The 23,000-nt window shown below is 48.5% G+C and overlaps 9 protein-coding genes across 9 annotated transcripts; 4 read left to right on the top strand and 5 right to left on the bottom strand.

Moving 5' to 3' along the window:
- Positions 1-2,104: 2,104 nt before the first annotated feature.
- Positions 2,105-3,001, bottom strand: N7484_005720 (pyrroline-5-carboxylate reductase family protein; the record flags this gene model as incomplete). Its single annotated transcript, XM_057116139.1, has 2 exons — positions 2,105-2,397; positions 2,452-3,001. 2 exons carry the CDS (start codon positions 2,999-3,001, stop codon positions 2,105-2,107), a joined length of 843 nt encoding a protein of 280 aa, XP_056972022.1.
- A 1,758-nt stretch (positions 3,002-4,759) lies between these two features.
- Positions 4,760-6,724, bottom strand: N7484_005719 (FAD binding domain protein; the record flags this gene model as incomplete). Its single annotated transcript, XM_057116138.1, has 2 exons — positions 4,760-6,663; positions 6,721-6,724. 2 exons carry the CDS (start codon positions 6,722-6,724, stop codon positions 4,760-4,762), a joined length of 1,908 nt encoding a protein of 635 aa, XP_056972021.1.
- A 1,667-nt stretch (positions 6,725-8,391) lies between these two features.
- Positions 8,392-10,317, bottom strand: N7484_005718 (putative GABA permease; the record flags this gene model as incomplete). Its single annotated transcript, XM_057116137.1, has 7 exons — positions 8,392-8,829; positions 8,886-9,211; positions 9,261-9,662; positions 9,719-9,801; positions 9,850-9,963; positions 10,024-10,094; positions 10,147-10,317. 7 exons carry the CDS (start codon positions 10,315-10,317, stop codon positions 8,392-8,394), a joined length of 1,605 nt encoding a protein of 534 aa, XP_056972020.1.
- Positions 10,318-10,471: 154 nt separating this feature from the next.
- N7484_005717 (uncharacterized protein) lies at positions 10,472-10,749 on the top strand (the record flags this gene model as incomplete). Its single annotated transcript, XM_057116136.1, has 2 exons — positions 10,472-10,533; positions 10,623-10,749. The coding sequence occupies 2 exons, from the start codon at positions 10,472-10,474 to the stop codon at positions 10,747-10,749; spliced, it is 189 nt and encodes a 62-aa protein (XP_056972019.1).
- Positions 10,750-11,732: 983 nt separating this feature from the next.
- N7484_005716 (uncharacterized protein) lies at positions 11,733-13,456 on the top strand (the record flags this gene model as incomplete). The annotated part of the gene is made up of 5 exons (XM_057116135.1): positions 11,733-11,927; positions 12,022-12,126; positions 12,185-12,409; positions 12,472-12,614; positions 12,691-13,456. 5 exons carry the CDS (start codon positions 11,733-11,735, stop codon positions 13,454-13,456), a joined length of 1,434 nt encoding a protein of 477 aa, XP_056972018.1.
- Positions 13,457-13,668: 212 nt separating this feature from the next.
- Positions 13,669-15,578, bottom strand: N7484_005715 (glycoside hydrolase family 47 protein; the record flags this gene model as incomplete). Its single annotated transcript, XM_057116134.1, has 3 exons — positions 13,669-13,714; positions 13,773-14,030; positions 14,095-15,578. 3 exons carry the CDS (start codon positions 15,576-15,578, stop codon positions 13,669-13,671), a joined length of 1,788 nt encoding a protein of 595 aa, XP_056972017.1.
- A 1,525-nt stretch (positions 15,579-17,103) lies between these two features.
- N7484_005714 (uncharacterized protein) lies at positions 17,104-18,154 on the top strand (the record flags this gene model as incomplete). Its single annotated transcript, XM_057116133.1, has 2 exons — positions 17,104-17,117; positions 17,170-18,154. The coding sequence occupies 2 exons, from the start codon at positions 17,104-17,106 to the stop codon at positions 18,152-18,154; spliced, it is 999 nt and encodes a 332-aa protein (XP_056972016.1).
- Positions 18,155-18,546: 392 nt separating this feature from the next.
- N7484_005713 (calmodulin) lies at positions 18,547-19,447 on the bottom strand (the record flags this gene model as incomplete). Its single annotated transcript, XM_057116132.1, has 6 exons — positions 18,547-18,581; positions 18,646-18,858; positions 18,918-19,043; positions 19,147-19,162; positions 19,233-19,289; positions 19,445-19,447. The coding sequence occupies 6 exons, from the start codon at positions 19,445-19,447 to the stop codon at positions 18,547-18,549; spliced, it is 450 nt and encodes a 149-aa protein (XP_056972015.1).
- Positions 19,448-21,589: 2,142 nt separating this feature from the next.
- On the top strand, positions 21,590-22,933 carry N7484_005712 (t-SNARE syntaxin TLG2; the record flags this gene model as incomplete). The annotated part of the gene is made up of 4 exons (XM_057116131.1): positions 21,590-21,612; positions 21,692-22,221; positions 22,286-22,629; positions 22,685-22,933. 4 exons carry the CDS (start codon positions 21,590-21,592, stop codon positions 22,931-22,933), a joined length of 1,146 nt encoding a protein of 381 aa, XP_056972014.1.
- Positions 22,934-23,000: the final 67 nt, after the last annotated feature.

The raw sequence follows: 23,000 nt of genomic DNA, 5'->3' as shown, positions 1-23,000 counted from the left end.
AAAAGACCAAAAAAAACCATTCGAATATTGACAGATCGTCACATTCGCAAGATCCGAGATCGTGCATATAATGGAGTATGCAGATCATCCAATCGTGCAGGGATTGGAGGAAATACTCCATAGCCGAGGACGTAGTGTAATGCAAGAATTTGTCATGCAACCTGACTTTCCCGGTACTTGGGTCCCAAAGTATGGCCGATCGCATTTTTGAGAGGGAACCTTATTTCCTGTATTCCCTGTCAGTGATCTATTGCTGCGAACTACGCTAAAATACTTAAGAGTGAGATTACGCCAAGATCATCTCCGTCAATAGTGCGCTGGTTCCTAAGCTTGGTTCCTTGGGTCCTGTTCGATCACTTAGGTCTCTTTTTGTGATCTAATTTATCAGTCCCGGTACCTGGGTCGATGTAATATCACCTTCGGTGAGGCGAGATTGAAATCCCAACTGTATCGATCAGCCAATGTCAGTCTGGAATGTGACGAGTGGCGCCCACGCAGGACGTCCAGTAATATGTAAGGAAATGGTGAAGATCAACTCCATCTTGCGGAGGACTTCGGCTTCGGCTACTGCCTGTCACTTCTGGGGGAGTTAATTTACTGTCCCAGCCTCCTGGTTGCTGGGATGATCCGCTCGCAGGAAACCTTATGGGTACAATCAAGCTCCACACTCGATTTTGTGTTTACTTTATGGAAGTATATATTAACATCTAAAATTCGATCAATACTCACGGTCTAGTTAATGTTAACTTTTCATCGCCACCGTAATCAGGTATCTCCGTGGCGTGAGGTCAGGTATGAGGGTATTGTGTGCCCTGCACAGCTGTGGTTACATGACTCAGGCGAGTTGCCTCACTGCGTGCCACTTGTTCTGCAGCGATCTGCCTGATGAAGTGTCAGTCGCACGACCAGGTCGCCAGATCAATGATTCATCAGCCCCTGCAGAACTCAATCAAATCCCCATCCCACTTTCTAGTCTGGTCTTCGTGCTTGGGTATTGTTTGCCTGATATCCCCGCAAGGGTTTCCCAACAATTCGAGGTCGCATCCCTGTCGGCCCGGTAACTCATGGACATATCGGGCCGCGGGTGTGACCTCCGCCCTATGCCCCGTAAAACAGCCCCTGACGTATGTGGTTGTAGTGCATCATTAGATCACATTCCTGTGGCGGATACATATGTCGGTCTGTCCGGAGCATCACTGTTGCAGTCCATGTTACGAGTCATGCTGTCAAAACATGGAACATGTGATTTTGTGCTCGGCGTGGATTCCGTTCGTTTTAATTTCGTCCGGTACTTAACAAAGTTGGTCAAGAGTCGAATCTAGAATCTGTCCCTCATCCCCGCATTTGAATGTCAATGTAGGTCATATAGTTCCGTCTTCTCGCGACAAGCGTGGACTGTGGGCTAATGACTTGCCCTTCCTATTCACCCAGGCGACGCTCTCCTGGCTATTCATTTCGCTTAGGCCAGGCACCGGTGAACTAGTGTCCAGGCAGGTATGTGACCACCTGGACATTAGAATATGGAATTACATGTGGGATCTCCAAGTATGGCCCCTGTAGCTGAATGCAAGGCTATAGAGCGGTATGAAAATGAATGTACAGGCAGACAAAGGGACTGATATCACATCATGGTCAATTCTTCACCACCAGCGTCAGGTTGAATCAAATTTGTAATTTGAATTCTTGGAATGTACTTTGCTAACCTTGGAAGTGCTTCCAAGCCCCATTTCTCTTCACCGCTGAGGGGTACACCGTACGGTAGATATGTTTGAGGAGACCTGCCTTTTTTTGCGGTTGTACTCTCGATTGGTGGATCAGACTGCTGGGCTTGCAACTAGATGGTGCTCAGAGAACATATCAGGTTACGCATATCATTCAGATGGGCACTCTTTAGGTCAGACCGCTCAGAGGCGATTTCAAATCTTCTCAGTAGAGGGGCCGAGCACGAAGCAGAATGGAAAGGGAACCCCCCTCCCTCCCCTGTCTACACATGATACGGGCTTGATCGGCCAGTGGCTGGTGGCAGCTCATAATATGGATATTCATTTCTTTTCATTCCTGTCTAGAATGCTGGTATCTTTTTTCGGGGTTCCCCAGGTCTAGTCTAGTTCTTTCCCAGCTCCGCAGACCGCGAAGTAGCTGCCTGAACAGCCTTGTCAACAATCTCCTTGAAACCCTGTGCCTCGAAGGTCTGCAAAGCAGCATATGTGGTTCCGTTGGGGCTGGTCACATTCTTGCGCAGCTGGCCGGGCTCATCGGATGACTCAACAAGCATTTTGCCAGCACCAAGACAAGTCTGGGTAGCCAAGCGAGTAGCCTGCTCTTGGGGCAAGCCCAGAGCGGTAGCACTAGCAATGAGGTGTTCCACCATAGCGAAAAAGTAGGCAGGTCCCGATCCTGATGCAATGTTAGAATTATCGAATGCAGGCTTCCCCTAGTCAATTGGCTTACCAGAAAGACCAGTCACAACGTCAAGGAGCTCCTCCTTATCAACCCACTCGGTTGCCTTGCTGACACTGCTTAGCAGTGCGTTCACAAGCTCCTTCTCCTCGGAGGTGACCTCGGCGCTAGCGTAAGCACCGGAGGCACCCTCACCGACAAGCGCAGGGGTGTTGGGCATGACGCGAACAACGTGTGCGGAGCGTCCATCGGAAGTACGCGACCACTCTTCCAGGCTGCTGAGTGTGATTCCGGCGGCGATACTGACGACAACGGGGAGAGATGCGCGCTTGGACCAGGAAGCTCCCAGCTCTTCGCAGACACCCTTGGTGACCTGTGGCTTGACAGCGATGATGACAATATCGGCATCGGCGCCAGCCTCGGTGTTATCGGTGGTGGTCTTCACACCCACAGCGGCGAGCTTTTCCCGGTTAACGTCCCACGGCTCGGAAACGGTGATATTCTGCTTGTTAACGCCCTTGGTCACCAGGCCACCGATGATGGCGGAGGCCATGTTGCCTCCGCCAATGAAGGCGAGCTTGCTGTCTTGGAGGGAAGGCATTGTATAGGTGCGGTATGTGTATCGTGGGTTTGGTCGTGAATGTTTAATGTTCTTGATGTTGAAAATCCCCCACTTTGCTTGCTTATCGGAGGTGGGGCAGTGTACAACAAACAATGCCCGATATCGGTTGAAGGGAAGGATGTCGAGGTATTCTATGTCGAAGTACACAGAGATGGGGAATTGGAATATTTATGCTACTTCAAAATGCAATTCGACCCCGCAAAAGCCCTGTCAGTAATGACACATCGTTGACCCCAGACTAGGCACGTGACTGCTTATCGCTCTCCACCGGGCCGGTCAACCGGTACACTTGGGGTTCATTCCTGGTTGGCCTTGGAAAGGATCAGAAACTTGAGATTCGAGAGTACCGAGATCTGTGATAGTATTATGTGTGTTAAGTGTCCAGGTATGTATACAAGTCCAATGTCGTGATTAGTTCGCTGTAGCTTCTGATGTCATATCCATGGATATATATCGGAGGAACTTTCAAGGTTTGCACCAATTCTCAAGGTTTCAAGTGATATCGGCGTGATTGAACTCTAGTTAAGAACAGACCGGGCAAATTTGAAACCATGATTAAGATCTCTTTCGATAAAAACACTCAAAGTGTCAAGTTTCACAATGGACGGCCTATAACTAGTCAAAACCTAAATTTATAAGCAGTGCCTGTGAGCGTTGATCAATAAATTCCATTCAAACCTACCCCAATCACAATTTTAGCATGTGTTCATGCACGGATTCTAATGCTTGATTGGTACGGAGTACATGTGGAGAAATGGAGAAGTGGATGTGTGGTGAATAAAACAAGGCGTATCGTTGGTTCTTGCGTCGATTGCAAGCTTGACCATGCTCCCATCCAATGATCAAATAGGCCGTCAGTCTCATAGTGAATGCTCACATGACAGAATTTGTAAATAATAATGGGGGAAGTTAGGCTTTGTTGGCCAGGGGCGGATGTAAGAGTCGAAGTGGGAGTAGGAACTAAATAGTAATGGCAATAGGGCTGGGGGAAGAGAAGGTTTGGCACGCTGAATATTCTAATCAAATCTAGCTCAATAAATACTCAAATATATGATGAAATACACTAATAACGGCTATGAGGGTCTTCTTGGCTGAAAAAAGTGAGGCTATTCACAATATAACTTTCGTGTACTCGGTGAATAGGCAAAGTTGACACGATCCAGATTCAAACCCAACTCGTCTTGAAAAAGACTTGAAATTTTTACACTATAAGCTTCAAGGCCTTTGTGAATCTTGTGTTGTATATGCCTAAGCTGACTTCACGGACTAGCAGCCCAGGGCCTTAGTCATGGAGATGACAATTCTACTTTGAATGATCAGGCCAAGATTATTGACAAAATCGTGGGTATTCAGTTCAAATTTTTGAGAACGATATATACCATAGTACCACATGCAAGTCAAATGAATTCACATGCTTGGATTTTCATGAAAGACAAGGGGAAAAAAGAACCACCGTATCAAAGCCGAAAGGAAAGATTGAAAAAATGATGACCAGAGGTTGAAACTAAAAGAACCGCCCGCTAAAATGCATGTATCAAGAGCTTGGTAGATGAGTGACTAGGTGGATAACCATGATACAAAACATCCAAATCCATAGTAGAAAGAAAAACGCACAAATCGTGTATGAATGCAAAACCCCAATATGTACAGTGGGTAGTGCCGAATGAAGAGGTTTTGAGATGAAAGTAGGAAATAGGATCAATTGCCTGCACGCATGAGTGCTGGCTTGGCAATTGATTACCAGGTCTCAGCAATGTACTGGCCAGCTTCCTTCTTGCGCTGCCAGAATAGCTCTGCTTCCTGGGAGTTCAAGTTGCCCTTGGCCATGGCGACTTCAATAAGAGCAGCCTCAACACCTTCGCCCATGCCTTTGCCGCTACCGCAAACAAAGACACGGCCATCAAGGGCGTTGATCACGTACCAAACCAAGTCGGCCTGGTGGCGGACCTCCTCCTGGACATAGCGGCTCTCACCACGACGGCTCTGGACGACGGTGCGAACCTTATCTTCATGAACACCCCACTCGCCACTGTAGAGTTCATCAAGTAATGAGTCGCGCACACCCTGGAGGACCCAGACCTTGTTGGCACAGTTTGCAGATTGCAAACGACGCTGAACGAAACCACGGAATGGGGCAATTCCGACACCAGCACCGATGAGAAGCATAGGGCCGTCAGATGCGAAACGAGTGGCAAGTGGATTGGCCATTAGACCGCGGAACATAGGCACGTGGACATCAATCTTCTCACCAGCAGCTTCAGCCTTAATGGCCCGCTGGGCCAGCTGTTCAAGGAAGCCAGATCCCACACCAGTTCGCTTGCCACCTCGCCAGTCGTTCGAATCGGCGACGGTTACAGCAACTTCAACCAATCGGCGACATTCAGTGCCCTTGAACCGACAAGAGATCATGGGATCTTGGGACAAGGAGTAGAATCGAGGCATCAGAGTGTTGAGCACGGAAAGAAGATGATCCAAAGGAGGCTGAGAAGAGGGAAAGGCGTGGAGCAACTGGGAAAGAGTGATGTGAGAGCTGGTACGGAGATCACAGAAAGCACCTTGGCCCTGTGCAGATGAAAGATACTCGAGAATCTTTTTCTCATTTTCCTCGGTGGTGTATTCGGCCAAAAGTCGGAACAGCGCCTTTGTTGGGGCGTAACTCTGAATATCTGAGCACCAGCTCAGCACCTCTCGGCGCGTTGTGATAAGCTCTCGTGGCTTGTCATCACCCCAGATGGTCGGCCAGCGGCCCTTGGTGGTGCGCATGAGAACCTTCTTCTCTCGCATCGACCTCGGTACACACAGAAGGTCAAGAAGATCCTCAACTTCCTCGTCCTTGTTTTTCGGGCACACGCCAATTGCGCCTCCAACCACGAAATCCACCATTCCACTCTCGGCAGGGTAGTCGGTGACGTCAATATCAAAGTGGTAGGTGCGCTTCTCAGCACCGCCCTTGGTCAACTCACGGGCAGAGTGGAGAGGCGCACGGTAAACCTCATATGGGGGATGAGGCTGCACGAATTGCGGGGGGTGATCTGATGGCCCCATCGGCAGATGCCGAGCAGACGCGGGGGCGGACGAGAAAAACACCGTCTTCTCCGGGAGTGGTGCCATGTTGGAAAGCTCACTGTCCAGCGTGAGGAGGTTCAAATTAAGGTTCAAACTAGCAAAAGCCTTGTTGTCTGGGGCAGTGATCGAATTGAACCCGGAGATAGGACCATCCAGCGCCTGCAGTGGCCTACCTCGGCAACAACCCCCACCACAGCACATGGACTGGATCTTCTGTGTGCCCCCTGTACCGACGTTCTCAAGCACTCTTCTCATATCCTCGGAGTTTTGTGAGATCAGGACGGTTGAGGCTCGTCGTCGTCGGCCATTGGGCTTGGAAGCAAGCTCTTCCTCACTCTGGGTATCGGGGGGTGTAAGCGGAGTGGAGGGACAGTCAGAGCCATTGGAGTCGGACTCTGATGAAGCAAAACCATTGAGAGTAAAATCAGTGACCGAGAGGGATCGTACCCCACGCGGCTCTTCTGGGATAGGGTTATCGGGGTGGGAGGTTGAGGAAACGGGAATCTCTTGGAAAGTACCCTTGCGGGGGCGACCCAATGCAACAGTTGCAGTGGGCATGGTGTCGACGGCGTGGACTATGAAAGAAGAGGTTTAGAAGGACATGAGATGTATGAGGGGAACATAGCACATACCCATTAAGAATGGGAAAAGTACCGAGGGCCGTCGCTTGAGGGGTCTGGAATTGCCGCAGAAAGTCGTTGAATGATTGGAGTGGAGGGGACAGAAGTTTTCGGGGACAAGGTTCGCTTTTAATGTAACGTTTGGAAGAAGTGGAATGAGACAGTGGACCCCGAGTTCGGTTCCAGACGGGAAATGAAAAGATTAGGGAAACCAGTCTCAGTTTTAGTGGAAAAGATGAAGTTCAGGGAAATTACGGGAAGCGCAAACCAGAATCGGATATGGAATTATCTGATTTTGCCACATTCTTCGTCACCGGGTATTCGTTAAGTAAAGTTACCGCGGGTGCACGGGGGATAGTCCCGGGGGGATTTTACTACTGAATAAGGTGGTGGTTTTTGTATGGGGATTAGGGAACAGTATCCATTTTTGACCCTCTAACGATCGACCATGCATTCCCAGTTAAACCAGTCGGGGGCGTTGGAGTGGTCATCTTGTAATACAGGGAACTCTCGTAGTCTGCTAGTGGCACCAGATTAGCCGACTTCGGTTCCGACCGGATCTAAACTGGACCGTCCAAGTGCCGGAGCAATAGATCGTACGTTGAATGTTTACTTATGGTACTTTGTGTAAACAAACCTAGTCATGTATTTTTGATCGACGAACATCATCTCGATTTCGAAAAAAGCAAAAAAAGGAGTAAGAACTATGTATAAATTCCCAGCGGAGTGGGCCGACACCGGGTCGTTCTGCCCAACCGATTAAGTAAGACTTTATCAATCAATCAGATAGCGCAGGTCGTACCAGCACGGGAACTCCTCACCTTATCTGATTCGCTGTGCTCCGGAGCCAAGACCATACAATACACCTCCTTTTCTTAATACCTTCGCCAGCTAGTTACACGCAATGGATCAGCTCCACTTCCCGACTGGCCGGTTTTTTCTCGATCTAGCCTTGTCCCTGCCGTCTGGGTCTCGGTACAGCACCATTCCCAACCAGTGGGGGGGGGAAAGCCGTTACTGTGGCAGTGGGTCGTTCTAGAAACACCAAGGGCGCGTTTCTTAGCCCCAAAATGAGAAAATGGGGAAAGCTCCTTTTCTGGAGATAGGATCGTCACAGGCCTGAGCTGAAAGCTCCTCGCTTTACCTCGGGTTCTCGGCATCCTGGTCTTATGAGAGGCCCTCAAAAACAAAACAGGGGTATTTAGATTGAGCCTGTCACACTTTCCCGTCCCAGGCAGTGTTCGGTAAATAACGGCCCCATCTGATAACTTAAATCTACGAAAATCTTCGGCACCAGAGTTGGGCATCCAATCTTGTTCCGTGATTTTTCAAGTGATAGATCCCGTGCACATATGTACAGTATGTATGAAACGGGGGTTTTCGTCATTCTGCAGGGTTCCCTAGTCAGTTTGTGGGGCGGAGATTCAGGGATAAATAGGAGTACATCTGACTCGTGCGCGGGGATATGTGAAATCATTAGTTCATTCCAAGTTTACAGGATCAGACTCGTCGACCTTGGTCGACTCGCCAGCTTTGACCCTAACCACATCTTATATCAACATCACGTCATCACAGCACATGAGTAAAATAGGTACAAGTAACCGAATTAAACAAAAGGAAATAGAAAGACATTATAAGACCACTGGACAGCAGTCAAGCTCATCAAGACTTTCACAGCACGGGCTAGAAGCTCTCTCTCTGGACTAACGCCACAGGTGGAACGAAATGATGCCGCCCCTTGGCCCAATAATAGATCGTCGCCGATCCGATGACGCCAACATACATCACCACGCTCCAGTTCATTGTCTCACGTGTCACAGAGGTCGACAGGGGAAAGAAGGCAAAGACAAAGATGGGCAAGAGGAACGCCATGGCTCCAATGTTGACCGCCATACCAAATCGGCCCAATGACCATCGGTGAGGTGGGAGTGCTTCGCCACGGAGTCGCTTCAAAAGTACACAACCAATCGACACAATATATGCTGACATGAGCGACGTGATTGTCAGAGAGATGATGGCGTTGAGGGCCACTTGAGATCCAACGTTGATCAGCGAGAGGAGAATGGTGACTCCAAGGGAGACCATCACCGAGTTTAGAGGAATGTTCCATCCTGGTGTAACCTGTCCATACAGTCAGCTGGGCTTATTTGAAATATTCGGCTTTTGTGTTGGCTTACATATGCGAAGAAGGACGAGAATGGAATCCCCTCATCCCGAGCGAATGACCATAGCTGTCGCGATGCAGTGGCCACTTCGGTGATGGTGCTGGCTGTCAATGTTACTATAAGGACTGCCGTCATGGCGTTTGTAGCTGCGAGACTGCCGGTCGTGTTGTAGAAGATTTGAATAAATGGGTACCCGGTTGGAGTGTCCAGAACTTTGTCGACCTCGCCCAAAGTGAAACACAAGGTGACCAACATGATGAACCCGAGCACTCCGTTTACTGCCACGGAGGACATCATAGCCTTGGGAAGTGTTTCCGATGCATCTTTGATCTCTTCCGCTAGAGGACGTCAGCTGCATGCATTTCTTATAGATAAGGTCAGACTTACACATATGGACGGAACAGTCGTACCCCAGCATCGATGTTATAGTGGTGGAAAGCCCAACCAGAGTCGCTGTTCCGGAATTATCCCAGCCACCGCCATTGTTGAATTGAGTGAACACAGCATGGACATTGTTGCGCGGTGCCAATACCCATAGTGGGATAATGATCGCGAAGAGGCCAATGACATGGATGATCAAAATCAACCCTTCGACAAATGGCAGATTCTTGGCCAAGAAGGTGTTGAACAAGATAGAAAATGACGAGATGGCAATTACAAGCATCGTTCCATGCCATCGTTGAAAGTCGTACTCTGGGTAATTTAACACAATCAGGCCTTGGATAATTGTGCCGGCTAGATATGCGATGGAGACAATGGCACATTGCCAACCCATTGCAGAGAGCCATCCTGGGAACGTCATCAATGGATCGCACTTCAAGCTGCGAAATATATGAAGTTCCTACCTGTGATATAACTGAGAAACTTTTGTCCACGTCGTGGAGCAAATTCGGAGACCCAGTGGTACTGCCCACCAGCAGTCGGTGCCCTATGTCTATTAGCATCAGCCTGTCAAGACCATGATCACTCCACTTACATCGAGGCCATCTCAGCTATACTGGCATACACGAGAGTAAAGCCGATGGAAACACCAATGAATCCCCAAATCAAGCCCGCCGTGCCACCATCAGTCAACCCCGAGGATAACAATCTAATACAACGTCAGTATTAACTTTATCACTCAGGGCTGACGGAAAACATGTTAACTAACGTCAAGATTACTTCCCAGGTGCAAATGAGAGTGCATCCAAACCCAACAATCGAAATAAATCGAAAATTTCTCTGCTAAATGTTAGCGATGCAACAGTCGCAATTGGCCATACACACAACGCACTCGCAGAACCTGTACGCGCCCTAGCGCACTCATATCCCGTTGATCAGCCACCGTCCCCATATACCGTGGCGCAACAAGGCCCCTCGGGGCTTTTTGCGGAAAATCCTCAACATCATCGATCACACTGTCCGTGACCGAAGAGTCATTCTTGGATCTATGAGAGAGAGGCATCGTTGAGATCAACAAAGTACTATGCCTCTCGAGTCTCAACAAGCAGGGTTCCAATAAAGCCAGACCCCACAAAAGCAAAACGCTCCAATTTAACAACCGGTGAAATTTGAAGAATTGAATTGCCCTATTTACTGCAGGTGCAGTCTGCGACACAATGTCCGGGAATGATATAAGAGACCAAGCAGCCCCTGCTGAAAGAGAGGGGGGGGGGAGGGGGTAATTCAGTCAGACAAAGAAGACCAATACTAATCCGAAAGAAGCAGGTAATGGGAGAAGTATTCTTCAATTTTCCTTCATTTTTGCAGACCTCAGAGCGTTGGACGTCACATCACAAAATTCAAGCGTGGTACCGACGTGGCCGCAAGGCATGGAAACAAATTCTACGCCATGTGGGAATCCTCAAACACCGGTTTCGACACATCTGATGTTTGATCCAATATTGTTGCATTGAGCTTGGGCCGCTGGACATGAATTGAATTGCTATCCCTTGAATTCAAATGGGTCCGGAAGAATGGGCTATGAAGCTATCGGCGCCTTGCATGCCAAGGGGGATGCAGCGGCCCTTAGCAGGCAACTGAGAATTTATTTTTATGCCCAATTGCGCGAGGACTCTTACCAATTTTCCTATAGCTTATTGTTTTTGTTTTTTCTTGCTGTATTTTTCTTTGTCGAGAAAGCTCGTTCGAGAGTTTATGAGTATGTTTGCTTTTGCCCTAATGGGATCGCCCAATGTGGCAGAACCATGTACTTGATCCCTGCATAGATCACCCCTTGATGCTTAAACTTTCCCTAAGCCCTTCTGTCCTAACCCGCAAATACTAGCCGAAAGTACGCTCCCTCGCATGTTTGTCCCAGGGGGTTGAACCACATGGTCCTATCGGAAAGCTATCCGCTGGATCCACGAGTCATAAATCGCATGCTGATCGACGCCTCCACGTCGGAATGGCAGCTGCCGTCTGCACCGAAGAAATGCGCTCGACCGGCGTCTGCGAAGTGAGGGTGTCGCTAGTCCAGTTCATTGTATGATATCAGTAAAATAGTATCCAATTCTCATTTCTCATTCTGTTTGAAGGGATGGGTTAATATTTTTGCCACAAACCTTCCTTGATTGCCAGATTGCTGTGAAGAGGCTTGGGCGGGCTGGCTGGTCATTTGTACCGTGGAATTTATACATTATTGGAGCCCAGGCCCTGGCTCTCTGGTTGTGGTCCTTCACGGCTATCGGCGCATCTACGATCGTCAGGACGATAGATCGATATCCCTGATTATTGTTGGTGCCTTGAGCTTATGCCATTTGCCTTGCGAGGCTGGTTATATCTCGTGTCACCTCGTGGTCTTGGTCCCTGGGAGTGCTCTTTTCCCCATACCCATGGCTAGAGTGAAGCATCAGGTTGACCATATCCATCGCTTTTGCCATGGGCCCCTATGTGCCCCCAGGCCAATCGCCCCCATTCGAAGTAGTCGACGACTTTCACCATGGTGCATGGATTATCATAACAGTGGCCTTAGGATTGGTTGTTTCACTCGTCTGCTTCTTAATTCGACTATACGTCCGGTTAATGCTGATGCCGCCATTCGCGCGAGATGATATTGTCCTCTTGGGTGCCACAGTGAGTTTCTGAGTTCCTGTGCAGTCATACTGTCAATCAATTTAAGGGACAGAGCCTTGGAAAATTTTGGAACAACAAGCTGAACAATCATTAGGCCATTGGTATCATCCAATCAATCCTAGTCTTCTACGCCTGCTCTCGTGGCTTTGGCACATCACTCACCTTACTAAACGAATCATTACTCGACCAGATCCAAACAGTATGTGAGCTCTTCACCTCGCACGATTATCTATCAATAATGACTAACAATGAGTTAGTTAATTACGACAAGCGATGTCTTTGCACTGATAGTAATTTACCTCTCGAAATGCTGCGTCGTTGCTATTTATCTCCGACTCACACCTCAAAAACCACACAATTTGGCTTCATGGGCGACATTCGCATTATGTACAGCTTGGGTTATACCTGCTGTTTTCATTCTGTTGGTGAATTGTGAGCTAAACGGACCATGGCGGATACAAGGTGGGCAGTGTCGAAATTTGGTAAGGTCAATCAATGTTCCTACAGGAGAGAGAGTTATGCTAATCGTTTAACTTACTTCCAGTACCGAAGATGGCAATTCATAGCTGTTGTCGACATCATTACGGAAATCATCCTTTTCTCACTAGCTGTCGCTCTTCTCAAAGGACTGTTCATGTCAGTCAAACGCAAGCTTGGGATAGGCTTTGCTTTTATTTTCCGCTTCCCGTATGTAGCAACTTGAACCAGGGGCATCATACACACCCCAACGCGGATATGAGCAGAGATCTGATACCTCTGATAGTCTAATAGCATTCGCCTTCCTCCACTTGTCAGCCCTTCACTCCGCCCTCGCCGACAACGACGTCACTCTCGCAGCGGTCGAACCTACCCTCTGGCTCCAGGTCGAAGTCCACTATGCCCTCGTCGCGTGCAGCGTCTTCTGTCTCCGCCCGTTTATGGCTGCTGTGAGTACGAATTACGGAACTGCAGGGGACTCTAGCTTGGAGAATAGTGGCTATGCGTCACGGTCGAGGGGAACAAAGGGGAGTTCGAAATCTGGATCTGGGTCCGGCTCGAATGCAGATTCCAGATCTAGGTCTTTGTCTCGTGTTCGGAGGAAGAGGGCAGGGACGGCGACGGGGGCGTTGCCGAGGTCTTCTTCGAAGGAGGCGCTGTGTCGAGATGGGTGTGTTAATGCTGATGCGGGTCGCTTGGAGAATCGACAAAAGCATCAATATGTGAAGATGCATGGTGCCAATAATGGTGGGACGCCGCGAGTACCTGTTCGCCGATCTATGTTCCCCCTGGGGAGTTCCAATAAGCCTGCCAAAGTTGATAAAGGCAAAGGTGGGGTTCGGGATCAGGGAGGCTCTGCTTTAGAGTTTGAGTCCGATGCTCTGGAGCTCATGCCTCAGTTACATAGACAGTATGGTCGCAAGGATGAAGAGCCTGGTGAGAGCGATGATCCGGATAAGATGGTCATTCGGAAAGAGGTTGGATATTCCGTTCAGTTTGAACGAGGGGAGAGCTCGAAGCAGGTCTCGACTGATGCGACGGCCTATGTGTAGATGTACAGCTAATGCAGTGTTTTGGTATATAGAGACATAAGCTGAGCAGTTTTATGTTAATAAACAAGAATAGACAATCTGTGTATTATGATCGATTGTGTGTGATCATGGTTGGAATAAATTTCTATGCACATTTTCCAGAATGTATATGAAGATCCCGAACGCCGCTTCCCGCTAATGATGAATGTTGTGTGAATGAAAGTATGCAAGTACTAGACAAATCCAGTAGGTCGCTTAAAAGGATGTGCCTCGGTGCTCCTTTTTAAAAACCGTGTTAGCTGGAAACACCAAGCAAAAGGAACACATATCAACTTACAGGACGTACTCATCCAAGCTGACATGGTCCGGCTCAGAAAAAATGAGATACAAGTATTTGAGAGTCTCAGCGAGCCAGTAACTTTCCATCTTGTCGGCCTTTTTCGAGCCTGGGTCACGGACGTCATTAATGGCTGAGTGGCCGAAATTGGTATGCGTCATCTTCTCAATGTTTTGGAACATGCGCCAAGCCGCATCTTGAAGCGACTTGTCGCCAGTAATCCGGTACATAATGAAAACAGACTCAACAGCCTCGGGTCTAGATGGAAGTTAATACGCCAGACATTCCTATTTTAAGCCCTGGTTGAAGACTGGAATCTTACCTCAGCTTGTATGAACCATCTCTAGTCCCGACCATTCCTGGTGGAATCACTTCCGCGGCGACAATTTTCTGTGCTTCCCTGCGGTGCCGTTGGAGCCGGATGGGCTGTCTGAGGACAGACTCATACCACTGAGTCTCATCCCATGGGCAATCTTCCAGATCTTCACAAGGAGTGAATTGGAAGGTTTCGGGCATGACACCTGTCGGCATCGAATCGTACGCCCAGATACATCCATCTGTAAGGCCCCGAGCGATGGATAGGTCTTGGGGACGGTTGAAGATTTTCGCAGCGATGCCTACCGTACCACCAATGAAGCACTTCAGATGGTCTGAGGTGTGTTGAACACGGCTTACGTCTTCCGTAACTTTCATGTTGGAGGTGAAGAGAATTTGTTTTTCTTCTTCTTTGGTCACAGCACGGAAAAGTATATTTTTCTTGATTGCCTCAATTGATCGCTCCCACATCTTTTCGTACTGATCTGTCTGCGCACCGAGAAGAATGTGCTCCTTGGGCAGGTACTCATAGGTAGAATCAGCACCACCACCAAGCGAAAAGTCTGAACCGTTGAAGTCAAGACGGAATGCATCAACAAAGTTGGGCCACAATCCTGGAACTTTGGTTCGCATCTGGACCTTGTCTAGCTCATTCGTGATACGCTGGACGGCATCGAAGTACTTCGGGTTCCCGGTTAACTGGGTCAGACGAGTGAATTCAACTGTCAAAGAACCCATTTCTGCCAGGCTGGTATGTGAGTCTGCCTCGATCTCTTGGCCGATGGCTGAACGGCCCCATTTCCAGCGCATCTGTGGCATGTGGTTTTTTGTGTCGAAGGCATAGAAAATCATGTTGCCGAGTTCCTCTGCTTTCTTGAGCAGGATCGGATGTTTTCCGTTGGTCAGGTCATGGGCAGCGATCAACCCTCCCATGTACCTGATCACGATCTCAAAAACATTGACTTCTTTGCTGAATGTCGTGGTGAAGTCAATCTGATCGAGTGCTTCCAATGCGAGCTTCAGCTCACCATCGAGGCCCATGATAATTAATGTATCCAACGAATCAACTAGGGTGGCACCCCAGCCGCTGAAAGAGTCTTCATACTTCCCACTCACAGGTGAGACCTCGTCTCGCAGCCAAGCATGATTTTTGTACCCATTCCAAGCATGAAGAAACGTTTTCTTTACAGCCTTCTGTCTTTGAGTTCTCCTTTTGCGCTCCGACCAGCCTTCTGGTTCAAACTCATGTTGGATGCGGGGAAGAGGTGTTGGATTTGTTGGCAAAGGAATGTATGATTCGATAGGGTGTATCTGACGTGCGTGCTCTAGGTGAATAGCGTCTGGTCGGATCTTTTCGTTTTTTACCGGTGTCGGTCTCCGGTGATAATTCCATGGCGATAAAATGAAGGGTAATTGTAATAAAAAGAAATATCCTAAGGCTAGGAGGAGGAGTGCGGTGGTCAATGACCGGCCCCTGCGATTCGGGACCATAATGAAGGGTGGCTCGCGAAAGCACTGGATTTGAAAAGCGATTTGAATGCTATAGAGAAGTAAAGTCGAGAGGCGAATGAATGTGGAGAAAAAGCAAAAATAAAGAGTGGATGACAATGAGCGACAAGAAGCATAAACAAGGAATGATAATCAGAATGGGGGCATGTGGGAGGCTTCTACCATTTTGTGGCAGAATGTCAATTGAAGTTGACTTGGGATCCAGGGGTGTTTGGAGTTAAGAAATGTCACATCGAGGAAAATCACGTCAGTGGGGGGAACAAAAGGACAATATCATGATAGGGTCAGGAGCAAGGCTGGGTCCATCGATCGTCGAGATCTCCGTTCGATATCTGCGTAATCTACGAGATTGGATATTACACGCGTCAGAAGGCGAACACGAATGCTGTTCGGACTAATAATATGTGATTGATACTTTAGGAGCTTAAAGAATGCATTCCAAGACAATTACGCATTCAAGCTTCACAGATACTTTGTGGCTTGCCTAGACCCTGCATTGGTATATCGTAGAATTAAGTAAGGATTGATAGTTTGGCCTAGACCAATTTCCATGGCACAGCCCGCCTTGTCGCGTGTGGTTTTCTGTCTGCCTAGGAGGCTAAAGGAGAAAAAGCATCACACAGGTCCCACTTGGCCCCTGAAGGTGTCTCAGTTAGGAAGAGAGACAGTCGATCACGTCAAACTTGGTTTAGTGAATTAGTGTGGCGGAGGCAACCTATGCGGACCTGGGTTTGGTTGTTCAAAGTTTGAACTGTCGTGACTCGTTGTCGCCTTGTAGGTGTGGGCAAGAGATGGCTAGCTCAAGAGTAGAGCAATGCCTTTTTTTGGTAGCAAATTTTGAAGTCAATGAAACCCTAGTTTCCGAGAGCCTTGGCATAGCGTAAGTGTGTGTATCGCATCTATTTCGGGGCCGAAGCCCTTGAATGGAGCCGCGACCGCCACTGCCAGCCGTGTTTTCGCCAGCATGTCTCGAATTGCAAAAGCACGAATTGAAAATGCTGAAGCCGACTCCAACTGGAATCACAAGCAATGGCATTCGAAGAGAAGAAATAAATTAGCTGCCAACTGTAACAAAGTTGTAAGAAAGACTACCGTTGTCGATAAAACAAAGCGTATGTGTTTGCATTGTTTGCACCTGCAACGTCTGCCATGAATCGAGCTCTGAACAATTGGTGCTCAAATCGACGCAAATTATATACAACACCCTTAAAAGAAGGTGAGTCTACCCTCAATCTGATGCTTATAATAGATGCTAATCTAGCCGCTAGATTAAGGACTTAACACTCCCTTCCCTTGTCATAAGGCATAGCTTCCTCGAGCTCTAATCTCATTCACTGGCAATGCTTCAGTGAATCAAGCAGCCACGCCGTATACTATCCCGGGGACCCAACATAGACCCCAAAGAGACATCTTCATTGAAGCAGCGCGACTCTATCAATCTTCGTGTCTCATTTCTGATCATTCAAACATCAAGCCCCTGCTCAATAAGCAGGCCAGAAAAACCATCATGCCAATCACAGGGTACCCATCCCACGCATCAAGAAGCTCAAACCTCCAACTAACCTCCCCCAAGTGTCTACTTTATACCCTCACACCCAAATTCCTCAACAGCTCTGGGAACAATCACCGAGCGCCTCCGCTCCGCCTACCCAGATGAAGAACTCATCCCCTTGGGCCGCTGGGCCCTAGAACAAAAACTAATGAGAGACACCCCAAGTCTCATTCCCGCATCAGCAAATCCCTCAGCAGAAAAGCCGCGCTATATGCAATTCCTCTCGTTAACCCATTACCCCACCCACGGCTTCATCTATACATCCGAACCACCAGAGAAGCCTTTCCATCCCCCACATGCACCGGCCGGTGCAAGCCCAAGCCCTGTACCAAGCTCGGCGCCCATGGCTCAATCTCCATCCCAACCTTTATCGCAGTCAACTAGTAATAGCAATAGCTTCACCGCGTCGTCGGACTCACCGCCTATGATCATGACTGTTCTCCCAATGTCGTCTTTCGGTATGCTCTTCCAGCATTTTACTTATGCGTGTCAGCCCTTCTGGGCGCATCGGTTGACCGTCGCTGTGCCCAATGGTGTTATTTATGACGTGGGTGATTTCCGGGTGCGATTGGGTGATGTGCGGCAAACGTTCCCGATCGCGCGGCCGCGTGGTACAGTTATTGAGATTGAGTGGCGGGGTCCGACTGTCGTGGACTCTGTTGCTTCTGCTCATTTGGGTGCTCAGAGTGCTCAGAGTACAGATGAGCAGGATTCAGACTCTGGGATTGATGTGGATTTCTTGGTTGAGGAGTCGGATGTGGATGCGGAATATGCAGCTACCGCGGCTTTGATTCGTGAATTCTGGGGGAGACTTGGTGTTGAGGGGGCAAGAGAGGCTATTCTTGTTCCTGGGGTTGGAAAGGAAATTAAGGATCGGCTGAAGAAGCGGAGGGCTGCGAAGATGAAGAATGATCAGGGCTCCGGGGCTGTTGGAGAGAATGAAGCGGATATGAATGGAGCGGATGTTGCGAGGCAATATATGGAGGTTTTGCGGTTTAATCGGTAGATTGAGGATGAACCAAACATTTGACGGCTGTTATGTGCAAGACCTTCGAGGGTCGGATAGGATCTACGTCATTCTAACTTTCAAAGTACTTTTGAGAAGTACTGCTGCATTCCGGGAGGCATGCATCACTGTAGAGCAGTGGAAAACAAAATCAAGTTCATTGCCTACATTATGATATCTCAACGCACGAACTCTTCCACCAAATCCAGAACGTGTTATCTGCATTCAAGTTGCACGCTTGATCATGAATCATTCAAGCTGGAGCCTAACATCGGAAAGTATAGACTACAAAAGATCGGTATCGGGGAAACTGAGAAGAGAAAAAGAAACATCCTCATTGAAAATCACGACTTCAGCTGAATGTGAAACAAAAACATGGCGACATGAGTGGTTTATTTTTGCATCATGAGCTGGACGAACTCGTTGTCTGATAGAAGTTAGCATGCGAATTTACCGCAAAATGGCGTTTGAAATAGACTGGGGCAACGAACAGTCAATCCGGCCATCACCATCCTGATCCGCCTCACGGATCATCTCATCAACCTCATCATCGGTGAGCTTCTCGCCGATGGAAGTCATGACGTGGCGCAGCTCAGCAGCAGAGATGAAGCCGTTGTTGTCGCGATCGAACACCTTGAACGCCTCACGGATCTCCTCCTCGGAGTCGGTGTCCTTCATCTTACGGGCCATCATGGTGAGGAACTCTGTCACATGTCAATATGGATTCGGGCTGGAGGGCTTCAAGACTCGGGGGCAATCGTACCAGGGAAGTCAATGGTACCGTTGTTGTCGGCATCGACCTCGTTGATCATGTCCTGCAACTCAGACTCGGAGGGGTTCTGGCCGAGCGAGCGCATGACGGTGCCCAGCTCCTTGGTGGTGATTTGTCCTATTCAATTCATTCGTCTCAATTATATGTTCGCGTAATGGACACCGTAATATCGTATTGTCGTATTATTGGGCGTGAAGGTATTGCAGACGGTCGCACTTACCATCGCCATCCTTGTCCTAATACGGGAAAGCATCCATTAGTTTCCGGTTCAGGCAGCAGTCGTCAATCGCAGATGTAATTACTCACAAACAGGGAGAATGCCTCCTTGTACTCAGAGACTTGCTCTTCGGTCAGAGAATCAGCCTATACACGGTGCGATGTCGCGATCAGTCACGGTATCTTAAATGGCTGTTATCTCACTGCCCCGCAAAGCGGGGAGTCATTCTCCAACCCATCCAGTTTTGGAGGGAGGGAGGGGGGAACGAGATAATAAATAGTATAGCGGTCTGAAATCATACCATGGTGAAAATGTGGTGGGAAAGTGAGGAATGCAGAAAGGTTGGAGGGGGGGTGATGAAGGTGGGGAGAGAAGAAGTTAAGGGGAAAAGGGCCAGCCTTACGAGCGAGGTACATCGTACCGTACACAAAAATAGTGTGCCTGACAAGTACACCAGTCACGGTCTCGTATTTACTGGGCGGTCAGCATCGAAACTGGCAGAAAACAATAACAGTGAAATGTTTAGATTGAACAGGGCTGAAACTCTCTTTCTCAGCTGAAATATACTGTGGGCCTTGGACATCTGCAGATGGCTCCAATGGGGCCTCAATTAGGCTGACTCTGCCCAGGCTCGGGTGCTCCGTATTAGGTGAATTCTTGGCGTGTGGGCGGATGACCGCAAGCTAGAAAGAAAGCTTGTACCGCTCCCGATTGCCTCCCCAGAGCTCCAGATGGTGTAATCCTCACCCCCGCACTTGACACCGGGCAAGGTTACTCCGGTAGACCAGGGATTCAAGGGTAATGGCACAGGTAGATGTGGGTTATTGATACTAATACTCTAGACTAGATGCAAAAAAGGAATACCCAGCCATATCCTCCAAAGGTTGTTTAGATAAGGCAAAAGGCTGAGTTGGATAGTCATGACATAAATCAAGCATTCCTGATTGGATCCACTACAAATCAGCCTTTGGAACTATGGTGCATATTTTGAGGCAAAATGGTTTGCTACGTGTCTGTAGCTGACATTGCCACGTGAACGAGTTCACATCGATCGGACAAGCTCACCCTGATGAATTATACCAAGTCAAGGATGAAGAACCTTAAAAACTTGTGAATGCCATTGTTTAAAAGATGCTCAGGTAAGTTTCAAATCCCTCTCGTCGGGTTTTCGTCATGCTCTGGGTAAATTATTGGTGGAAGTACGATAAGTCAGCCTCATCTCCCAACCTCGCCCCGTGAACTGTTGATCTGGTATTCATACCCGAGGCCATAATCCATGATAACTTCTTTTTCTTCTCCTCGATTCGATAGTGGGCTTTCTCATAGCAATAGTTCAAAAGTTATATCTGTGCATTGAATAGTTGATACCTGCGGTAGACCATTCAATCTTTCGCTGCAATGTCGACTGGTTAGGGCAGTATATGAATCCCCGCTAATGCGTCTACTATGATGACTAGCACAGAGTAATCGTATACCTGGTATGGGTTGCATCTGTGATAATGCAGAAACCGTCGTTCTAGATGACATGGTTGAGTGAGACCCTGCTATGTCTTACACAAATGTAGTAAAATGTAGTGAAATAGAAGTGAATAGACAACACATTTTCATATGTCTTAGGTTAGTGTCTGATTGCTTCCAAAGTTCAATCTTCCCTTCTTCACGCCTTATCGCTTCAGTCTTTGCCATTTTGAACTGCACAGCCTCTCCCACTATATCTGGGACAACTACCCCTGGTCCCCGTGAATACCTCACGCTCCACCGGCTGAATTGGTGGTGACGAAATCAGTCTAAGAAGAAATGCGAGTCAGCTGGCCCAGAAGCCCGGCTACACTGGAACTCCTACAAAGGAAGATTGGCAAGAGTTATCTCGATTTTACTAACATGGTGGTACTTAGGCTGTTAATTATCTTGATATTTGACGGTTTCAACATGACTGCCCACCTGCAAATTGTTCCTTCAAGACTCTATATTTTAAAAGAGAAATTGCAAGTAGGATATAATAATCGTCTACAGTCATCAAACGAGTAGGGCCACTTAAGAAGTATATCATAACAGAATGGGTAATCAACAAAGTTTAGTCGTATTGGAGGTATAAGTTGGCAGTTTCTAATTAAAACTACGTAGAAATATTGAGTGCACAATATCGTCTGGTATATTTCTTGAACAAGATTACGAGATAAGATAGTATCTCAAAGCACTGTGAAGTAAAAGAATATACTCGAAATCGCCAATGTACCGAGTGGGGCTGCGCCCTGGAGACTGGGCGAATTGCCGGCCTCCTGCGCAGTGGAGAGAGCTTCCCGGGACCGTCAACTCCGCTGCTACATACTTGACACCAATACCACCCTCAGGAACATACACTAATTCTCGACGACTGATCATGATCTCCGCGATTATACTACTCTCACCATAATCTACACGCGACAACCCCCCATCCCCAGCCACGATGTGGCGGGATCGGACCAACCTGTACGCCTACCCCCTCCCAAACCAGCTACGTCAACCTTCGCAGAAACACAAAACTAACCAACTGTGCCCACCACGATAGCTACATATCCTACCGTCAATCCTTTGCACACCATCCCGCTAAGAAACCGCGTTTCGCAGGTTCCTCCAATGGCTTTGACTCACCCTCCCAGCCGGAGGAAAGCCGGCGACTGATCTCCGAGACAGGTGGCTTCGAAGAAGATGGTGATATGGTTATCGAGATGGATCTACTGCCTCCGCGCTGGGTGGATATTCAGGAGGAAGTCTCGGAGTACCTCGCCGATATCGCGCAGAAGGCTGCGGAGCTGGATAAACTACACCAGAAGCATTTGCTTCCTGGGTTCGGGGATGAGGATGTCCGGAGGCAGGACGAAAGTATGATTGAGCGGTTAACGCAAGATATCACGCGCAGCTTCCATGACTGCCAGAAGGCCATTAAGAGGATCGAGAGGATGGTCCACGAGTCCAAAGAGCAGGGCGGCGTGACCAGTGGTGAGGAAACCATGGCCAAGAACATTCAGATTTCTTTGGCCTCGAGGGTTCAGGAGGCGAGTGCGAGGTTTCGGAAAAAGCAGAGCACATATCTGAGGAGTAAGATTTGTGCCTACCTTGCTTTCATCGTGAGCACGTGAAACTAATTTGTATGCACTCGCAGAATTACGAGATATAGAGGGCTTTGCTACGCCGTTTGATCGCGCTCCTACCCCCGTTCAGAACCCCTACACCGATCCTTCTTTGATGGAGTCCGATGCCGACAAGTCTTTCTCACAGACCATGCTGATGCAGACCCAACAACGGGCGACGGGTCAGAACGATGCAGTCATTGCACAGCGCGAGCGCGAGATCAACGATATCGCGAAGGGTATTATTGAGCTTTCGGATATTTTCCGTGAATTGCAGACTATGGTGATCGACCAAGGCACTATGCTCGATCGCATTGATTATAACGTTGAGAGAATGGGGACCGAGGTCAGGGGTGCGGAGAAAGAACTCAAAGTGGTACGTTGTTTGTCTCTACCAAATGGCATAGGAAATGGCTGACTGATATCGCCAGGCTACGAATTATCAACGACGAACCACCAAACGCAAGGTCATGCTTCTGTTAGCCCTGGTGGTGGTGGGACTGATCATCATTCTCGTCGTGAAACCGAAAAATCACGGTTCAGCACCACCACCTCCACCACCTGCTGATGAATCATCTAATAATATCCGGTCAGTGTTGTTATCGACGCGGGAAAGGCGACATCCCTCATCGAGTCGTTTTGGTCGAGACCGCTGGATGGATCCGGACATACTTCGATAATGGTCTCTACATCCTGTGCAAATAGTTTCGAATTAGCACTTAGCGGGAAGGTCACTTGAATAATATT

The sequence above is a fragment of the Penicillium longicatenatum genome, assembly GCF_028827895.1.
Source record: "Penicillium longicatenatum strain IBT 33135 chromosome Unknown contig_3_segment0_segment0, whole genome shotgun sequence".
NCBI classification, from domain to species: Eukaryota; Fungi; Ascomycota; class Eurotiomycetes; order Eurotiales; family Aspergillaceae; genus Penicillium; species Penicillium longicatenatum.
This window is presented reverse-complemented; position numbering and strand designations above follow the sequence as displayed.